Source organism: Diadema antillarum, unplaced genomic scaffold (assembly GCF_040938485.1).
Source record: "Diadema antillarum isolate AM-2024a unplaced genomic scaffold, OU_Dant_1.0 seq00000962_RagTag, whole genome shotgun sequence".
Taxonomy (NCBI): Eukaryota; Metazoa; Echinodermata; class Echinoidea; order Diadematoida; family Diadematidae; genus Diadema; species Diadema antillarum.
In genome coordinates this window covers 1,278,162-1,297,379 of record NW_027271809.1, presented here as the reverse complement: position 1 = coordinate 1,297,379, position 19,218 = coordinate 1,278,162, and the positions used below count along the sequence as shown (strand labels likewise).

At 38.9% G+C, this 19,218-nt stretch overlaps 1 protein-coding gene across 1 annotated transcript in view; it reads left to right on the top strand.

The window, feature by feature from the left end:
- The first annotated feature begins 466 nt into the window (after positions 1 to 466).
- Positions 467 to 19,218, top strand: part of LOC139741900 (protein unc-13 homolog B-like) — a 187,627-nt gene continuing 168,875 nt past the window's right edge. Inside the window, exons 1-2 of the mRNA XM_071652473.1 lie at positions 467 to 563; positions 15,260 to 15,377. Coding sequence (XP_071508574.1) covers positions 559 to 563; positions 15,260 to 15,377 — 123 coding nt within the window. The 5' untranslated portion in view covers positions 467 to 558. The remainder of the gene's footprint in view (positions 564 to 15,259; positions 15,378 to 19,218) is intronic.

Genomic DNA, 19,218 nt, shown 5'->3' with positions numbered 1-19,218 from the left:
GCTTTTATGATTTTATAGGATCATTTATGATAGAATTCTATGGTCTTGTAAGTAAATAAGTAATGTTCTCATTCTCTCACAGTTAAATCTAACTTGAATAATAGATTTGAATGTCTGGTGTTCTAATCACCTGTTCATATATTCTCATTGTCTCACAGAAGAGTTCAACTCGCATGATAGAATTAAATGTTTTCTGATCTAAAAGTCCATTCATATGTTGTCATTATCTCACCGAAAAAATCAACTCACATGATAGAATTAAATGTTTTCTGATCTCATAACCCATTCATATATTCTCCTTCCCTCACAGAAAAATTCAACTCGCATGATAGAATTAAATGTTTTCTGTACTAATCACCCGTCCATATATTCTCCTTCCCTCACAGAAAAATTCAACTCGCATGATAGAATTGATATGTTTTCTGTACTAATCACCCGTTCATATATTCTCCTTCCATCACAGAAAAATTCAACTCCTATGTCACGCTGAAGCTGCAGAATGTGAAGTCTACGACCATAGCTGTGAAGGGGAACCACCCAGCGTGGGAGCAAGACTTCATGTTGTAAGTTTGATCAGTCCCCTCACCCATCTCATTACTCTACCTGTCAAGTCATGGAGACTTTGCTGCATACATGATTATCTTGTGACTATTAGATTAGAAGCACTGATCATCACTGCCTGCCTGATAATGGGAAGAGAATAGGGTGGAATTGCTTAAATTTACAAAATTTGCACAAATTTTCCAATGTAAGAGGAAAATGGGAACTTAAATATGAAAAAAAATCCTGTTGCTACTCAAAGAATCACTTATAAGTTTAGCAGTTAAGAGGCTTTTTAAAATTCTGCCATCAAAATAAACAGTAAAACATGAGGCTCAAAGGAAGAAGTTGTTTTGGGTTTTGTTTTTCTTTATACTGTGACTTATTAAACACTACTATCAAATATCTTAAACCAAATGACAGATATGCTGTTTCTGAGACAGGATACTGTGAAACCAAACATTTTAGCATCCATGAAACTTTCGTGATGTCGTGAGGAGCCAAGATTCACGAAAGTAGAGTGCACACAAATGTTTTCTGTCTACACAATGCATTGAATGCCTGTAGCAATTTGCGAAAGCTTCATGCTGCGAAAAAGGCAGTTGGCTCCAACTCGCAAAAGTTACACGTTGCAAATTTTTCTGCATGGTTTTACAGCAGTTTTTTGTTAAGTTCTTAGTGGCCATCTTCTAAGAGCGCAGAGCATGGGAAAAATGAATACAGTGTCAATATCAATGTGTAAGTATACTCGCAAGAGCTTGACACGGTTACAGGGACTAAGAAGAGGAAGCTAGTTGTTTATCCAGTCTGTGAGCTAAAAATGACAACTTCAGCTTTCTTCATGAAAGATTCCCATGTATTGCAAAAACTATACTAAAAATACAGCCTTATTTCTATGGAGATTTTTTTTTTTGTTTCTTTGATTCTGCATTGTCTCCAAATGAGAAGTCCATAGGTGTTGTACACTGTAAATGTCATGAAAATGCATGCACATCAATTCTTTACAATAAATGATATATTGGGTTGAAAATCAACACTGTGCCACTGCAATTTGGATAAAGTTTGTATGAAAACAAGATCATGCGGAGAAGTATTGCTGAAACCTACCCCTGCCTAAAGAGACATCAACCTTGCAAACACCTCCACAATTGTCAATTAGATTCAATTTGTTCATGACACTGCACATTAGACCTGCAATACGTCACAATATAAAATAAACACAGTCAAGACTTCAAGATGAATAGAAATTGAATTATCTCATAATTATCAAGCTGTCCAAGCAATGGCTGTGTCTAATTCATAATTGTGTATCATGACTTTTATATAGCCATTGTCTTTCATGCCTTAAAATAAATGAGGGATTATCAGTACCGTTCAATATCAGCCAGTGTGACTGGTTAGGGCAGGCTAAGAGGAACATTCAAAGTGCAAATATAATACAAGCTTTATTTGTTTGTTTGATTGTTTGTGTGTTTGTGTGTGTGTGTGTGCGTGTTATAAATAGAGTCATTTGTTGTGTACAGAGAACAAAGTACAATGATCCTCTTTATTTTATCACATTGGGTATGAAATACAATAGGAGAAAGCAGAACAGTTTCAAACAAATAAATATTTGTGTGTGTGGATGCATATGTATGAAGATGGGGTGTGTGTGTTGATGTGTAGTTTGCTTAAGTGGCAACAAAACAAACGTAAGTTTTAACAAAAGAGCAGGTTTTTTTTTTTTTCATCGGCTGTATTATTGGAGGGCAAAGACCTGGAGGATCTGACATTGGTAGGATGTCTGTGACCTTGGAGAAAGAGCGGATTGAGTTCTTATTTCAAGCACCCATAGAAGTTATTGTGTGCTCCAGAATTTGCATGATGAGTTCCTGCTCAAGTTGGCAATTGAAGTTTCTCTCTCACATTACCCCCCCCCCCCTAAAAATAAAAAATAAACAAAAATTGGAGAAAAAGCCACAAGAATAATATAAACAGTCTGTAATTTTGTTTTTGTAGGGTGTTACAATTTTGCAAATTTCATGGGTAGACTGATATTTGTGCAATTACCAATTCCTGAAAATAATTACTACCTCCTATGACACAAACATGCTGTGTATAACAATTATGTTTCCAAGGTGGGAAATCACTCATTTTTCTCCTGAAAAGGAATAATACATACAACGTAGTCTTCATATCATAGCTGTCAGTGGTTATCTTACGCAAAAATTGTCTCACAAATTCAAATTCGCAAAGCATCATGCTAGAGATATGGTGCAAACAGCAGTTGAAAAGTTGAAGGGTTAAAAAAACTAATTCAGGTGAAGGAGGGGATGGGTTGGCAAATAATATGAGATGTAAAGAGTGAGCGTTTTTATCCTAGAAGACCTCGTATGAGGGTTGTGAAGAACGAATGTACAAAATGTATGATGAAGATGTAGGCCTAAACTTTACAACGACAGCACACCATCCCGGGGATTTTGAGGCAAGAGGGGCTAAAGACATAGAATCAGGCAAAAGAATGTGATGGTTATACATAGAGAGACAAAGAAATATAAGAGGCCCTAGTTGACAGATCAGCACGAAAATGAGAACTGGCTGATGTGACCTCAGAACAAAAAGGAAGAACGGAGATGAAAGAGAAGAGTAAAGAAAAGAGAACGAGAGAAAAACAAGAGTTGGATAAAAGAGGATATAGCACAGAGAGTCTTAATGTTACCATTCAGATTATTGGCCTTAGAGAGCAAAGGGATAGATAAGACGGGTAAATGTGGGAATGATCTTTTCAGATATCGAATCGATTCTTCCCCCTCCGGCGTTGCCTAACTGCTCCGTCATCTTTTTTGTGTGACCTACTCTCGCTTCCTGTCCTCCTCATGGCGTTCGGGGGGAACACGGAAGAGGGTACGAAAGTTCATCGGATGAAACAAGGATACAGAAAAACATCAGCAGAAACAGAAAGGGGGACAGCGGAAGAGAACGAGACATGGATTTATTCATGCACTTATTTCGTGCCAGTACGGCGGGGACATCGATTGATTGATTGATTGATTTACCTATTCACGTATTCATCCATTACCTTATTTTCCTCATTGACACAGGGTAACCCTTTAACCTGGACAAAAGTGGGCTTCCGTAGGAGGGGCCCTAATACATATCTTGTACAAAAACAGAATTCTCACAGCCATGTAGCTTTAATGTTAGTGGCATCAATAATTTTGACAAATATTTTTCGGTAGACAGTTTTCACTGCAAATTTATAGTAAAACAATACCTACTACAATGCTCCCACTTTGCCCCTAGGCTGATTCCGTAAAAATAGACAAAAATGCAAAGTCAAAACAGGGATTGTGTTGGATGGATGCAGATGATATTGTGTACCTATACACTTTACCATTTTCTTGCTGCCTCTTTAGCCATGGTCACACCGGCAACAGATAGCAAAGTTTAACTTTGAGAAGTTTAAGATCTCAAAGTTTTACCATTGTGACCACAAACGTTTTCTCAAAAAACTTCTCGTGAAACTTCTCGTAAAAACTTCCCACTCAAACTAGGGAAATTTGAATGCTGGCAACTGAAACTTCACAAAGACTTCTCGAAGTTTTAACAACAAATGAAGAGGGGGCGCGCGCCCAGTGCGCCCCCCTCTGGATCCACCACTGTTTAAGATTACTTTTATGCATTTTTTGTCTTTGCTGCTTGGAGGCATCGGAATATTAGAGGGCCATATAATTGGGGTCAGAATGTACATAAACCTCGCATGATTGTAGGGTATATTGTGTATAGTCTCTCTTTGCTGTCAAAGTGGACACCTTTTACTTCAAAATAATCATGAAAAGCACGCTTGTTTGTCTTTTGTTGCACTTACAACAAATTAATCAAGTACTGGAGTTGCTCTTAAAATTCTTTGTGGGACAGTGTGAAATACATAAACTGTATCGGATGATAATGGGCATATCCTGCATACTGGTGGTGTCCCTATGCTATCAGAATGGGCACCTTGTATCATTTCAAAGTAATCATGAAAACATGCTTCTCCTGTCTTCTGTTGCACCACTTAAATTCTTTGTAGGATAGTGTAAAATACAGAAACCTTATCGCGTCATGTTAATGGGGCATGTTCTGCGTACCGGTAGTGTCCCTGTGCTATCAAATTGGGCGCCTTTTGTTTGAAAGTAATCATTAACATGCTCTTTTAGCCTTTTCTTACATTGACAACAAATACATTGAATCGCCTCCATGTCATATGGGAAATCAGAATTCAAAAAAAAGTTGTGCTCACTTCATATAAGCAATTCATGAAAGCTGTGCTGAGTACCACATATCTTGGTTTCTTTGGCCCAGAGATGGAAATCAGAATTCTAAGCATTTTGTTTACCTCAGTTCAACAGATGAAGAAGAATGCTCAACAGTGTGTCCCTGATGATGTTTTTGTAAAATCATCCACAAGAAAAAAGAGATCTAGGTGTTTAGGATTTACACATGAAAACAGATCCCTTTGGGAAAGCAGGGTCGAAGGCTAAATTGGGAATGAGAACGAGAACAGGAGCAAAGAAAGTAAAATGGATGGAGATGCCACATTCTGGTAGGTCCCTCTTCAGGGTGTTTGAGCAAACCTTGGAGGGATTCATGGTGGTCTGTTGCTTTCACAGACTTTATTTAGAACATGAAATATACTGTGATTGCATCAACAGAAATTTCAACAGCACAACATCCCTTGGCATTGAGTTTTCAACAAATCTTGAAGACAAGAAATACTGTCCTGAAGACATTTTCCAAATAATGTCAAAAGTTTGAAAAGTATGAAGACTTCACTTTGTAAAAAAAAGAAACACCCACAACAACAACAAAAAAGGTGTTTTTTTCCATGCCTGGAAGAAATTTTAGGCAAAAAGCAAATGCATTAATTTTTTTTTACAAGTGCAGAACTACAGTGTAGTGAAGCACATGGTAATTTTCACATCTCCTATGAAGAGGTTCATGCATGGTTCTTTTTACAGGTTTTTGTATTTTGTCATCATATTCAATATTGCTTCTGAAATTGCACTAAGGAGATGATGGAATATCAGCTCAGCATAGTCAATATTATTTCACTTGAAATTCAAATGCAGATAATCTATGGGTGATGGGCTGCATTTTCTGGATATATATGAAGAATTTGAATGCAAGCACAGATTAATCCATTTTATCAATTTGACTTAAAGCTGCTAAAATCTAAGTAATTATCAAAATACCAGGTATATGTGATAGTGTTGATAATGTTTTGAGAGATAATCTTGTAATATGTAATAAATGTATCATTGGAAAGATATTTTACTTTTTGAAGATGACCTTTTATACACAAAAAAAGTTTGAAAATGGCATTTATTTGTTTGTGTGTTCAAACTCCTCATATATTTTCCCATCTCTACTACATGAGAGATGTTTTCTGAGTTGAACTCTCATCTGGGAATTGAATGGCCTGATTTGTCGGATTCGAGGTATGCACCATATGTACCTCTGATGTGGTATTTTGATTTGGAGGGACAAGATTCAAACTGTCTGTGCTCATACTCGGCAAAGTAGAGCGCGAGACCGCTGCAGAAAAGTGATAGTGACAGGCCTTATGCCGTAACATGGATGGAGCGTTTTGGCTATTACCGGTACTCTGTCGGTGCGTAGTTATCAATACCCGATGACATTCTGTGCTTCACATTCCTTGATGTGCATGATCAAACTAGCATTGAAAGTGCAAGATGTGAAGGTTCAGACACCACATTTAATAACAATATTTTCGTTTTCCTTTCTTTCGGTCTTGGGCTGGGAATATTTTCATAGCACACATCCTGGAGGGGTAGGCAAGTGGACGCTAAAATCACTTGTTGGTTTTTTTTGGGGGGGTAGAGAATGCAAGAGATGCACTGGCCTGTTTTGGTGGGCCCCCTGGGGCATTTTTAGAAGAAGGCTTTGGTGAAGGGTGGGGATAGCATGGCAGGTGAGTTTGACAGGAAATTACTGCAGACAGAACAAACACGGATGGCTGACTGCGAGACGGCGTGGTCCTTGTCGTGGCGCGGCTGAAATACGTGCTGCAGCCTTGTCATATGGTTGTCAGCAGCAGGGATTGCACTTTGAATCCCGTTAATCACGGCAAATGATGGCATATACTTCTATGTATTCATTTTGATGTTGTCGACCAGCTCTCATCATCTTTGTTTGACTTGTCAAGACAATAACAAGTAGTTCAAGTGCCTTCAGTTTTTCCCTCTTGTTTCTTCTCTCCATATCATGCACAAAGTCATACTTTTGATGTCAGAAAAGCCTTTTATCTTTAAGTTGCCTTGAAACGAAAGAAAAAAAAAATCATGTTTCTTGAGCAAAAGGAAATGCGATAATGCTTTTCCAACCGTGGATGTGACAGTTCGCATCGTTCATGATTGTGTCAATATGAGGAAGAACAGAGCAACTGTGATGACAGGAAGTGTTTGTTTGTTTGTTTGTTTTTAGGGGGCGGGGTTGTACAAGAAACTCACATTCAAGAAACTCAGCATCTCCACCGACATTCCCTGGAAACTACCCCCCCCCCCCCCCCACTTGATTTTACATCATATTTCTTGCCCTTGTAGTATTTTTTTTTCGACTATTTGAAACATTCAAAAGTGCCATAATTTTCTTTTAGTAGCTATAGTTAATTCTTGATCATGAGTGCTCCCGGTGGCTCATTCAAATTTGTCTATGTTCTCGCCATTTTTATGTCAAGATGTTTTTTTTTTCCTTGTTTTTTTTTTGCCATTTCAATTTCCTCGCCTTCCCCTCCAAGTCGACAAGTGGCTGCGACCGAATCCAGATCAGTTCACGAGGGATATCATCTTTGTTGCACATTGATTTATATTGGGGAGGAGTGTTTTCTCTTTTTTTAATAAAAACTCGCACCCGGGCAAGCTCACCATCCGCATCTGTAAATGAGAGGGTCTGTTCTGATTGATTTGAAGTCTCCCGGGCCTCGTGGTACCCTGGGTGAGCTTTATTTGTGTGATGTGTGACGATGATTTATCTGGCCTCGGCAAAACCAGCAGAAAGCCAAAATTGCTATTTGAGTGTGAGGCAGAGAGAAAGGAGGGAATTAAAACGCATAAAAACGAATATTTTCGTCGGTTGTTTCGGCTGACAATCAATTTGGGCCTGGCATTTTATGAGAGATGCTGTGCAGTGCGGTGCATTGTTAAGGCACCAGGATTCCCACAAGTCCTTGTCACAAAGTACTTCCAGGTCACCGGGTCATGGGGTCAAGATTGCATTTAATGATAAAGACACTCTTGAGTATTAGGTCAAAGTCGTCCTTGCATTATAAATCTAGAAAATTATTATGTGATGGCTTCATTTCTAACTTTCAGTGAAACGATGTAAAGTAATTTGATCATGCAGGTATGAAATTTTTGGGATATCAGTCATTCTTTGCTGCTGTTATTTCATACCCTGTAGAGGTAAAATGAGAAAGGTAGGTGACAACTCTAAAATGCATCATTATTGCAGTTTATTGCCAAAGTAATTGCACTGACAAAGATGTAGCAGAGGATTCCAGTTTCAAATTACGAAACTAACCTGATAATTGGATGAAATTTGGTGCTCTCCCTAGAATGAGCATTTTTTTCTTTTCCCCGTACCTTCACTCCTCTTCACCTTTACTTGATTATGACTTACTACTTTTAGAAAAATGGGAAATTTTTCTGGAGTTTTGTGGCAGCAAAATGTTGCCGTGACCTCGTGACCTCAGTCCACATACAGACTTTCTAGTTTCAGACCTGTGGAGACAGGCCACTTTAGGGAAACCATGACAACAGAGGCTAGTACAAACGGGTGACCTTTCTGTACAGATCGAGTCATGGCGGCCATATTGAATTTAAGCAGACCTGTTTGAACAAGACTATATATCATTATGATGTGCATTGAGCTGAGGCCAAAATCAACACTAAAGGGGCGTGTCATTACAATGTACGGACACAGAGTCATATAGTTGTGGAAATGGTTGCTATTAAACACAGGTGGTTGCAATGACAGATTTTACTGCACTTGGGGAATTCCCTATGGCTGAAACAGAAATGCTTTGTGTCATAAAGTGCTGGTCACTGTGTGTTTTCCCAAGTCCATTTTGACGAGAGGTGTACTTGAAAAGGATATTAAAATGTGGTAGGACCAAAAAAAAAAATAGAATAGCTGAGCATTCAATTACTGCTTTTGAATCCTACAAGTCATTGTATGCAAAGCGTTGATACTTTAAAAAATCATCATCTTACTCATTCTCATGTGTATGAAGAGTGCACTGTGGCCTTTTAGAAGCAAGAAAAAAAATGAAGCTAGGCATTCAAAAACTCTGAATCCAGTAAGTTTTTGTACCCAAACTTTAACACTTTGTTAACATCTTATGCATTCCAATTCAAAAAAGAAAAAAAGAACACCTAACATTAAACTTCACTTTGCAAAGGAGATAAAACTGGAAGTTCAAAACTTTGGAATATGGATATCAGATTTCTATATGCCTACTAAAAATGCTTCATGACCCTCTCTTTTAACATATCCTGCTGGGATGAGCGTGGAAATAAGAATGGAGAAATTGTGCCTAAGAGATTGATAATCGTGAGTAAACCTGGCATCATCTTCCCATGCATGTATAAACGCTTCAGAGGATGACTTGGGTGAACAAAACATTCATATTTGCAGAATTATCATATAAGTCGTATTTGATTTTTTAAAAAAGAGTGGGGAGGAACATCTTCTTCATGCTGATCCAGAATATGTAAATGAGCAAAAAGGGAGTAAAAGTGGACCTGTCAAACAGAAGTGAACACGACGACAACAACATTGCAAGATGCAACATTCCTCGGGCAGTGAAATGTGACACAACCTGACCGCACGGCATCAGTCTAGGGCTTCTGAATAGCCCAGATACCAAGATAAAGAGTGTATAGAGCACACCAATATTAAAGAAGAGGGAAGAGAAGGAGGAGGAGAAGGAGGAGGAGAGAGAGAGAGTATCAAGAAAACAAGAACAGAACACATCCAGCCACGTGAGGTTATGCCACTTTACAACAATTGGGAAATGTTGCCTATTTAAGTATTAAAGCATTTCAAGGGAAACAGACTATAAGAGAAATCTACGTCGTAGCGAAAGAAGGTTGGAATGATTTGATTATATGTGACCCGCTACAACAAAAGGGTCCGAAAGTCGGGAGAGGACAATTTTCTGAAAATGGCATGGCATAATTCCCTTACTCTTCTACTTTAATTTCGTATGTAACACAACTCATTACAGTACTCGGTTGCGGAAATATCGATGATTTTATTAGCGCATGTCAAGTGGTTCTGGAGATCAGAGTTTCGAGAAAAATGCCTTCAAAGTTTTCCTTCCCACGCTATCATGATCAAGAGGAGGCGAGACAGTTTTCACTACTTGACAATAGAAGGTGTGCTCCTGGCAACCTCCGCGATGCTCATTCAAGCTTTAATAGCGCCAGTCATCTACGCACGACCAATCAGTAATCAGGACGCCACGCACTGACCAATAAGATAACTCCCTCGTTGCTAGGGGTAGAGTCTAGCTGCAGCGCTAAATCCAAATCTTCGGACACGTTTCTGTTACGTTGAAAGTCGGAAAATCAAGGCCCAGAAAAACGCTGATTTCTTACCTTTCCTTTGATCATTTTGCTTCGAAATTTCTGCAGATAATAGACAAAACATTAGACTACAAAATTATGCCAAAAACAGAAATCTGGTTGTTTTGACCAATTTTGATGATGTGACTTCAAACTCGTTTTTCTCAGCTCATCCGTCAGCGACTTTAGGATCCTTTTGTTGTAGCGGGTCACATATATCCTGTACCAGAACTTACTGCACAGGATACAAAGCAGTATCAGATATGAGCTAAAGAATCATTTAAAGCATGTAAAGAGTTTGTATCTGTTTTATGATAGTTCCTTGAATGGCGAAACCAATTGGTCAGTGACACAAAGAATTGCTCATTCTTTTGATCTGACCCCTCTCCTCTAAAAAATGTTGGACTTTCAGCTATCTGTTGGAGTAAACTGAAGGAAATGAAAGGCAAACAAAACTAGTGGGTTAAAAAGACATGAAAGCATTCAGAATGTGTTGTAGAATTTGGCAGGACTTAGTTGGCTGTGCATCTGAAAAGTATTCTGTTTCAAAACCGGCAATAAAAAATTGCTTTGGAAGCCAGAAAAGTTCATGGCACTGAACCACCTTTTAACAGGGTTGACTTTGTCAAAGTGCAGTCTCCCAATCCTATCACCGAATATGCACCCTGTCCTGACGTGTGGACTTGTGCTCATCGCCTATTTTGTTCTCTTTTCTTCTTCTTCTTCTTCTTCTTTTTTTTTTCCGAGAAATGTCTCTTTGCAGATTTCTGAGCCCTTTCAGCAGTCTAGGCAAATAGAAAGAAATGGAAATATAGAGTAAAGCCAGTCGTCTCAAATTCAAAAAAGAAAAAATATGAAGAACAGAAAGAGAGCAAAAAATAGATAAAAAGAGACAAACAGCCATCCTTGGAGGCAGGATTGGTTTCCGGTTTTGACCGCTCCCCCAGGGGTTTGGCCCCGAAATCGGGTAAAGCATGATGATACGGAGTAATCGCGATTGCCACCGAAAATCTTGAAGTCTTGGATTCCGTAGGCCGGGCTCTGCCCACATTTGACGCACTTTATGGGATCAACTTTCAGGTGAAGATGTGGACAGGCTGTGTTGATGAATGATGGTCGGCAGCATTCCTTTCTTTAATTATGAATAAAGAAGAAGAAGAAGTACAATATTCATTCAATTTCATAGAAACTTGTTACTTTGACGCAATAGTTTCTCACTGCGTATTTTACTTTTTGACCAGCTCAATCTTATGGAAACCATACATGGGTAATATTATAGTCCTTAACATTCTGTGTATAACTGACTTGGTTTTTTATTTCAATATTGGCAGAGGAATTACCTCACAGAAGATTTCAAGTCTTTCCCATTCTTACTCTCAAGAAGACTTATATGAAGATACCGGGGATTGCAAAATACCTGTAATGGAGCAGATTTACAGCATGATTAATTTAAAAATCGACAGTAGACATGGAAATTGCTGTAGTTTTCATGTAATATTCATCATTATATTTTAGATGTCAGTTTTCTTATGATCGTGCACCCTCTTTTCTTTTTTTTTAAAGATGTAATCCAGACCAGTTAAAAGTTAGTCTGAAAAGAAAGAGTAAAATATGACAAGCACAGCTGGGAAAATTTGATCAAATATCAGAGGAAAAGTAAGGAAGTGATGAAGTTTCAAATATTTGTGTTTTTTTTGGCACAACAGTTTATGATCAGTTGATATGAGATATGGCTATAGATAAATCTATCACTTAAAAGAAGTAGTAGTTCACATGACGTCACCCAGTCTGAAACTTGTGCATCTCCTTTAGATATGAAATAATTGTCGGGGCGGGGGGGGGGGGGGGGGGGTATTTTTGCTTTAGGAACCTGCATATCAGCCCCGCTTTAATCACCTTGAATGGGGGGGGGGGGGGATGCAATGTAAGGTCAAGCCATGGATAAGGGATCACTGAGCAGGTGTCATTGAGTGCAACAAGATGTAGGGATGGATGCAAATTAATTTCTACTGACATTATACAGGTGGTGGCTCATTGATGAAGTGTTCATGGTTTGTTTTTTCTTTTATTTTCCTTTCAAAGAACTTTTTGTGTTGGGGGGGGGGGCTAGGGTGAAAACTGCAAAAGGTCAAGCGGCAGATAGAAGATCGCTAAGCAGGTGTCATTGAGTGCAACAAGGTGTAGGGATGGATGCAAATTAATTTCTACTGGTGTACAGGTGGCCTGTTGATGAATTGTTCATACAAACAGTATAAAGAGAGAGAGAGAGAGAGATGAGGACAGCAAATGATTTTAATTAGGTGCTACTTATTAGTGTAATAAGCATAGCCTTTCCCTCTTCATGATATTTGCATACAATAGACCTACCAGATGTATTCAAATGGTGTCTATATGTCACACATGGCTAGGTGAAAGCATATTGTGTCTTACATACTCCATCAAACAGTGGTAAATGTGGTCAGTGACTCTCTACATGAAACAATCAGTTTCTATGCACTTTTGGGGTGAACTTCTCCTACTTATATACCTTTATCACCATAACTTTGGGGGAGGGGGAGGGTTGTTGAATTGTGTTTGATGATGCCATCAACCATGTCATTTATCATCAGCCAGATATGCTGCATACCTTGTCTATGGTAACTTGAGGAGTAATGCTCAAAGGATGAAAACTATTCTGTCTAGCCATTCTATTGAGGTTGCACCAGTCAGAGAAAGATGAGAGCTAGTTTCTGTCTGAATCGTGCAGCCTCAGTTGGACAGAAATGGGCTATCTGATAATTTCTACTGGACCAGAGGGACAAGCAGTAGGGACCAGTGAAATGGTGATATTCTAGGACAATTTATGGTGATGAAACTGATCTACTCATTTCATTTCAGGCAGAATTTCCCTCTTTTCAAAGTGACTCCTTTCTTGCACAAAGCAAGTGAGGACCAGCTGGAGGAGGATTTTGCTTCTTGTAGCTTATAGCTTTGAACTTGTCTTGTAGGTATCTACTTGAAGAACAATGCATGGTGACAATACAGTAAATACATCAGTATTCAAATGCTCATATCTTAAAGTAGACTGGATACCTCTGTGGGAACTCGAAGGAATACTCCACGAAACTCATGAAAATGCAGTTTTCTTCATAATTTTTTTGTCATTGTAGATTGGGGTTGTTGGTAGACAAGATGTTTGAAAATGGTGTATTGGTGAATTATGATATTACATGGACCTTACAAAAGGTTAAAGTAGGATGGTTAATGCAAAATTCAGGCTACATTTAAAAGTCACATAACATGCAGTCTGACTGTAAGAGTTCTGTGTGTATGTAATATCTTACATGAGGTCATCGTTTCTTGGGGGGGGGGGGGGGGGGGGATAGGATGAAAAAAAGAGAAAATGATGATTTTTGTTTGTTTTGTTTGAGGAGGATAGGATTATGAGAAGAATTTTGTGGAAAAATTATTTCTATTTCAGTTAGATAATTTTCTGAACGACAGTGAATGTTTCATACATGATCATAGGTATTTTAGCCCACAGTGTGTATGCCACAATATGTATATGAGATAATACAAAATTCTTTGAAAATATCTCAAATGATTTTTCTTTGTTTATGTATTAGAAGAAAGGACTCACGTACTGTACATGCATATTGTATGTGGCTGATACAAGTGTTACTTAATTTGTCATCTGCAAATTTGGTGACCGGCGAGTGTTTATACAGCCTGCGTTAAAAAAAAAAAAAAAGAAGCAAGTGTGCGTACTATCAGGATTATGGTAGAGACACAGAAAGACTGAAGGGTCGCAGAAAAAAAAAAATGCACTCATAGTTGCTTTATGTGAAGAGGGCATGCCACAGACATAACAGTGCAGCTTGACAGGTCCCAGATTTGGAAGTTTTTATTGCATGTGGTCACATGAATAGGTCTGAGTTTTGACAGTAAAAGAAAGATAGAAAAAAAAAGAAAGCAGGAGTCACAAAGCAGGTAGTTTATACCTAGCTGACAAGCAGTCGAAGTGGCTTGTTTTATGAGACATCCTTGGTGTTCGGAAGATTTAGGTGTCTCCTGAGGTAAACATTATCTAACAGTTGGGCGTGAATACGTGGCAGAATGATTCTCAGGGATGGTAGGAATAAAACAAGACAAAAAAACAGCAGTCGATCGATGTCTTATTAAACAAAAAGCCGGGGGGTGGGGGGGGGGGGGAGATATACTTTGGTTGCAATAATATGCAGTAAGTCATCACACTGAGGGGAACAAAGAATGTAATAAAGTGTTGTTTGTGACATTACTAATTTGTCTATGCCTTTTTGATTTAGATTTCAGTCTGTAATTCATTAACTTTTATATCATTCTGTCCATAAAAAATGAATTCTCCTTTTCCTAATACCATGTGCTTAAATTGTAGAAGGCTTTTAATACGCTCATGAGTTGCTCTTCATTTGTTGCTCCAAAATGGCAAATAATGTTATCATTGTTCAAATTTTGTTTGCATTGTAAGATAGTGTAAAAAAAATATGTAATATATGGAAATTGATTATGGCCTGTGTATACCTAGGGACCTTGCTATTAGTTCATTGAACAGTGTTTAGTTTTTTTTTACCTTTGTGCTCATATCTTTTCTATTCTTATCTTTTTATTCCCTTTATCATTTTAGTTCATCAATCTTGCAAGATCAATCTCATGGGATATTTCCATGTGTACATCAGTTATGTACAAATGTGTATAGTGTCTTTATCTATACCTATCTACTCTATTTATGTATTTATCTCCCTTCTTTCTCTCTTTCTCCATATCTCTATTTATCTAGCCATCTACTTCTCTTTATCTATCTATCTATCTATCTATCTATCTATCTATCTATCTATCTATCTGTCTGTCTATATATATATCTATGTATCTATGTACACAGTGTATCTGTCTATCTGTCTATCTATCTATCTATCTATCTATCTATCTATGTATCTATCTATCTCTTTATCTCTGTCCATCTCTTCATCTGTCTCCATCCATCTCTCTCTCTCTCTTTATATATCCATCTGTCTATCTCTCACTTCATGGTTGCATTTTCCTTCTTCTGACTGTTTGTTCTGATTATCCATTCTCATATTCATTTTGTACTGCAGTGAGACCAACCAGCTGAATGTGGGTCTGGTTGTAGAGCTATGGACCAAGGGTCTGATCTGGGACACCCTTCTTGGGACCGCCCTGGTGCCTCTGAGAGGGGTCAAGCAGTCAAGCGAGGTAAGTCATATGAGAACCCCTGTGACACATCTACACAAGAAAAATGGGCAAAATGAGTGTGATTTGGCCCAGGTGACTGAGAGTATGTGGGCTGTAAAACGTGCTATATTCGCGGCATGAACATTTCGCGAATTGGAGCCGACGGCCTTTCTTGCAGCATGAAATTTTCGCAACTTGCCACTGGCATCCAAAGCACATTATGTAGGCAAGAACTTTTGCGTGCATTTTAATTTCGTGGATGTTGCCGCTCGCGAAATTCACGAAATTAAAATGCATGCAAGCATTCCTCATTTTACAGTATTCGGCGAAGGGTGTCATCTTGCTGCAGCATTGAGCCAGACAAGAATGAGAAGCAAACCATAAGGAGACATGGAAAAAGACCACCGACCCCTCCCAAAAACTAACAACAAAGCAGATTTCACTTTGAAAGGTTTTGATATGATGAGATGTACAGTAGTTAGAAAGCAATGCAGTCGCATAGCCACCTGCGGATCAGACTGTCGCGGAAGATCAAGAAATGCACTTTGGGTTAACGCAAGACAGTGACCCTCGTCATTGCCGACCTATCATCTCATGAAATATCCTTGATGCGAGACTAGGTTCTTTCTAAACACTATATTAGCTACCAGTCTAGATGTTTCTGGTCTGTCTGCATTAGGCTTTCTCCCTCGTAGTGGCTTTAGTGTGGCAAATGTTAGTACACTTTGCCGTTCAAAGCAGATTCGGTTGCCAGAGATCACATGGCTGAGTCACTTGCAGTTTGATACAGATGTTTGGTGTAACAACATTTATAGGTAACTGGGTTTTTACTCGCCTGTACGTGTGTTCTTTCATCATCAAGCAGAAACAAAATGTTGTAGTCACTTTTTATACATGCTGCTTCCAATAGGAGTGATGTGTTTGAGCTGAATTTCTATTCAAATTTATTCAGGGTTTCCATTGTACAGAATGCAGTTTACTGTACATGCATATTTTCAAAGTCATTGATTGGTGTATGATCTGCATGGAACGCATTTTTGTCTTTGTCCAAAAAACAAAAGCAAAAATGAAAGCAGATAAGAGTACATGTTCCCCATTTATCTGGAATGCTAAGAAATAGAAATGAAAAGGTAGTAGGGTCTCCCATCAAAACTCCACACCTTGCTCAGACATGAGATATGTACACTTTTATTCAAAGAAATACAAACTATGAAATATGAGATGCATTTTATGTAATATATGGCAACAAGTTTATATGTCATGAAATGTAATGTAAAACAAAAGGGATAAGTGTATGTGTTTCATGTGCCACCTTGGGCTTCCATAAAGATATCATTCATGCTGTGGGACGACAGCATTGCACATCACTGAAATGAAAAATATGTGTTTTTGATGCCCTAAACTGAGGGTAGATTTTGAAAGGAAATGTCTCCAATCCCCAAAGTTTTGTTTGCATTCAGGCCAAGATTGAAGGTAATCCCAGTCTCTGGTCACTCTTATCTTTAATGTGTTGAACGGTCACGTGATGATAAGCTTTGACGTCACAGCGAGAAAGAGAAAACAATCAGGTGAAAGAGAAATTCACGGAAGAGGGACTTGCTTGACAGATAGGAGTCGCATTTTGCTTCTTTCGGCAAGCGGAGACGGTAATTGGCACACAAAAGAAGGGGGAAAAAACAACAACTACCACCACCCACACCCCCATGAATCTATGATTGCAATTTAGTCATGAGGCTGCTGTCACCACCGTGGAATTACAATTGGACGCAAGAATCTGTCTCGCAGACAAATGTTATATATCTCATATGTGGGAGCCGACATCTGACGTTGGCTTTCTCGGTAACAATCAGTCCATCAAAATGGTCAGTGATGGGTGTCGGACCAAAGACTATTGTTGATACTTTCCATGGCAAGCATTACTCCCACACTCCGCCCATCCAATCACTATATATTCCGTCCCATCGTGGTGGTCACGGTCGAGATGCTTCCGCCAAATGTAACAAGGCAGGGCTAAACTCTCAATTGGTTTAAACCGCAACGTTACCGTTATTTGCACATATAGCTTAGAGTGTCAGGTATGGTAAAGACGGGGTTAAAGCAAACAGCTGGGCAACCCTTTGGTCTCTTCATGAGCGATATCCTTTGGGGGAAAGAAGACGGGACGATTGCCCAAATTTGTGTTCCGGCAAACAGCCAGCAGTTTGCTTCTGACGCTCTGGTCTAATTACCTCATTAGCGCCAGCAGCTGCTGTAATGTTTGTGGTTTACGAATTTGCCCCACCCCTTGGTTATTTAAGCTGACTTGCTCCTGCCTGATAGTCTAAAAAAGATCTGCTTCTTCCATCCTGAGAATGGCTGAGTATCAATCAATTTCATCCTCTCCCAACTTAAAGGGGAAATCCCCATTTTGTCCCGTCTTGTGGAAAGCTTCACTAATATTCACACAATGCCACTGCATAAGCAGCATTTGGTATGAGAAAAGCATATGCCTGGCTTTGAGGTGAAATTCTAAGTTATACCATGCAGATTGTTTTTTAAAACCCCTCTCCTTTTCATTGAATGCTAACAGGTCTTTCAGATTTATCATCACATATTCTGATATTCTCCTGTTGATGTTTTGTCATAGCCAATTTTTTCCTCTAAAAAATTTGCTTGATAAGTGCATCATTACATGTTGCAGCAATTCCTCTATTGACAGACGTTCTTCAATGTGCCATTGTTGAGAGCCGGGGTAATTGTTTCTGACAGCTAAAACTTCACCTTGGTTCATTGGGCTCAATCTTTTCAACATGCATTTCTTCAGCCCAGAGGCTGAAGAGAGTACTTTCATTTTTTTTTTCTTATTCGACCACAGTCAAACATAACACAGTCCGTGAGATATATCCACCTGTTGATTTAGACCACCTGTACAATTGTGTATTCATGAGCGAGTAAATGTGAAGTCTTTGCGACTGATTTCTCATTCCCACATATTGCAGTTTTATCTAACAGCAAAATAAAATCATGGGATGTCATCATACCATACCTGCCAACTGTTCCCACTTAATCGGAACATTCCTACTTCTTAGGAAAGAAATAACTTCATTCAATCTCATTTTCCTATTTTTGTCAACATGTGCTCATAGTTAAATATGGGAGATGAGTAAAAAGTCCTTCTTCTTTGGCATTATTTTCTTCCACTTATTCCTATTTCCTAAATGTAAGGTTTGGTAGGTATGTTAAACTATTGGTTGCTTTTGATGATGATGATCTAAAAAGAAAAACTAACAGAGTTTGTGCTTAGACGCAGTCACCTTAGGTATCCCTGAGCAAGAGGCCTTCTTTCGGCTCTAGTTTTCCATGGTTCAAAATGGTACCCGCAAGAAGGGAGAGGAGGTGGTAACTTTTATTGGATTGCTTGTCTGATTTGGTCATTGAGAAGTGCCGAACATTTTCGCGGATAGATGGTGGATCATTTTGCTTTGACAAGAATTTGCGTAATTTGATTTCATGTCCAATACCACAGTTCCAGCACAAGAGCAGACATGAAAGTCTGTTGTGGGTGAGTCTTCTTCTCACTCTGCGTAAATTGTATTTCAAGACTCTTCTCCAGAACCATTTTCCCTCCTTTTTTTTTTGCTCGGGAAGTGGGCCGCGGAACGATGGAATCATGATGACGCTTCTCCTCAATTTAAGTTTGCAGCCGACGCGTGCCGGCACCTGCACGGATAAGACCCGCTTGTTGCCGGGATCATCGCGGGATCAGATTCTCATACGTGTGCCCATAAAGATTTATTTTTATGAGTGCTCATAACCGTTGGTATCCCTCCCCCCCCCCCCCTTATTGTGAGCCTAAACAAACTTCCTAGTGAATTTATATACA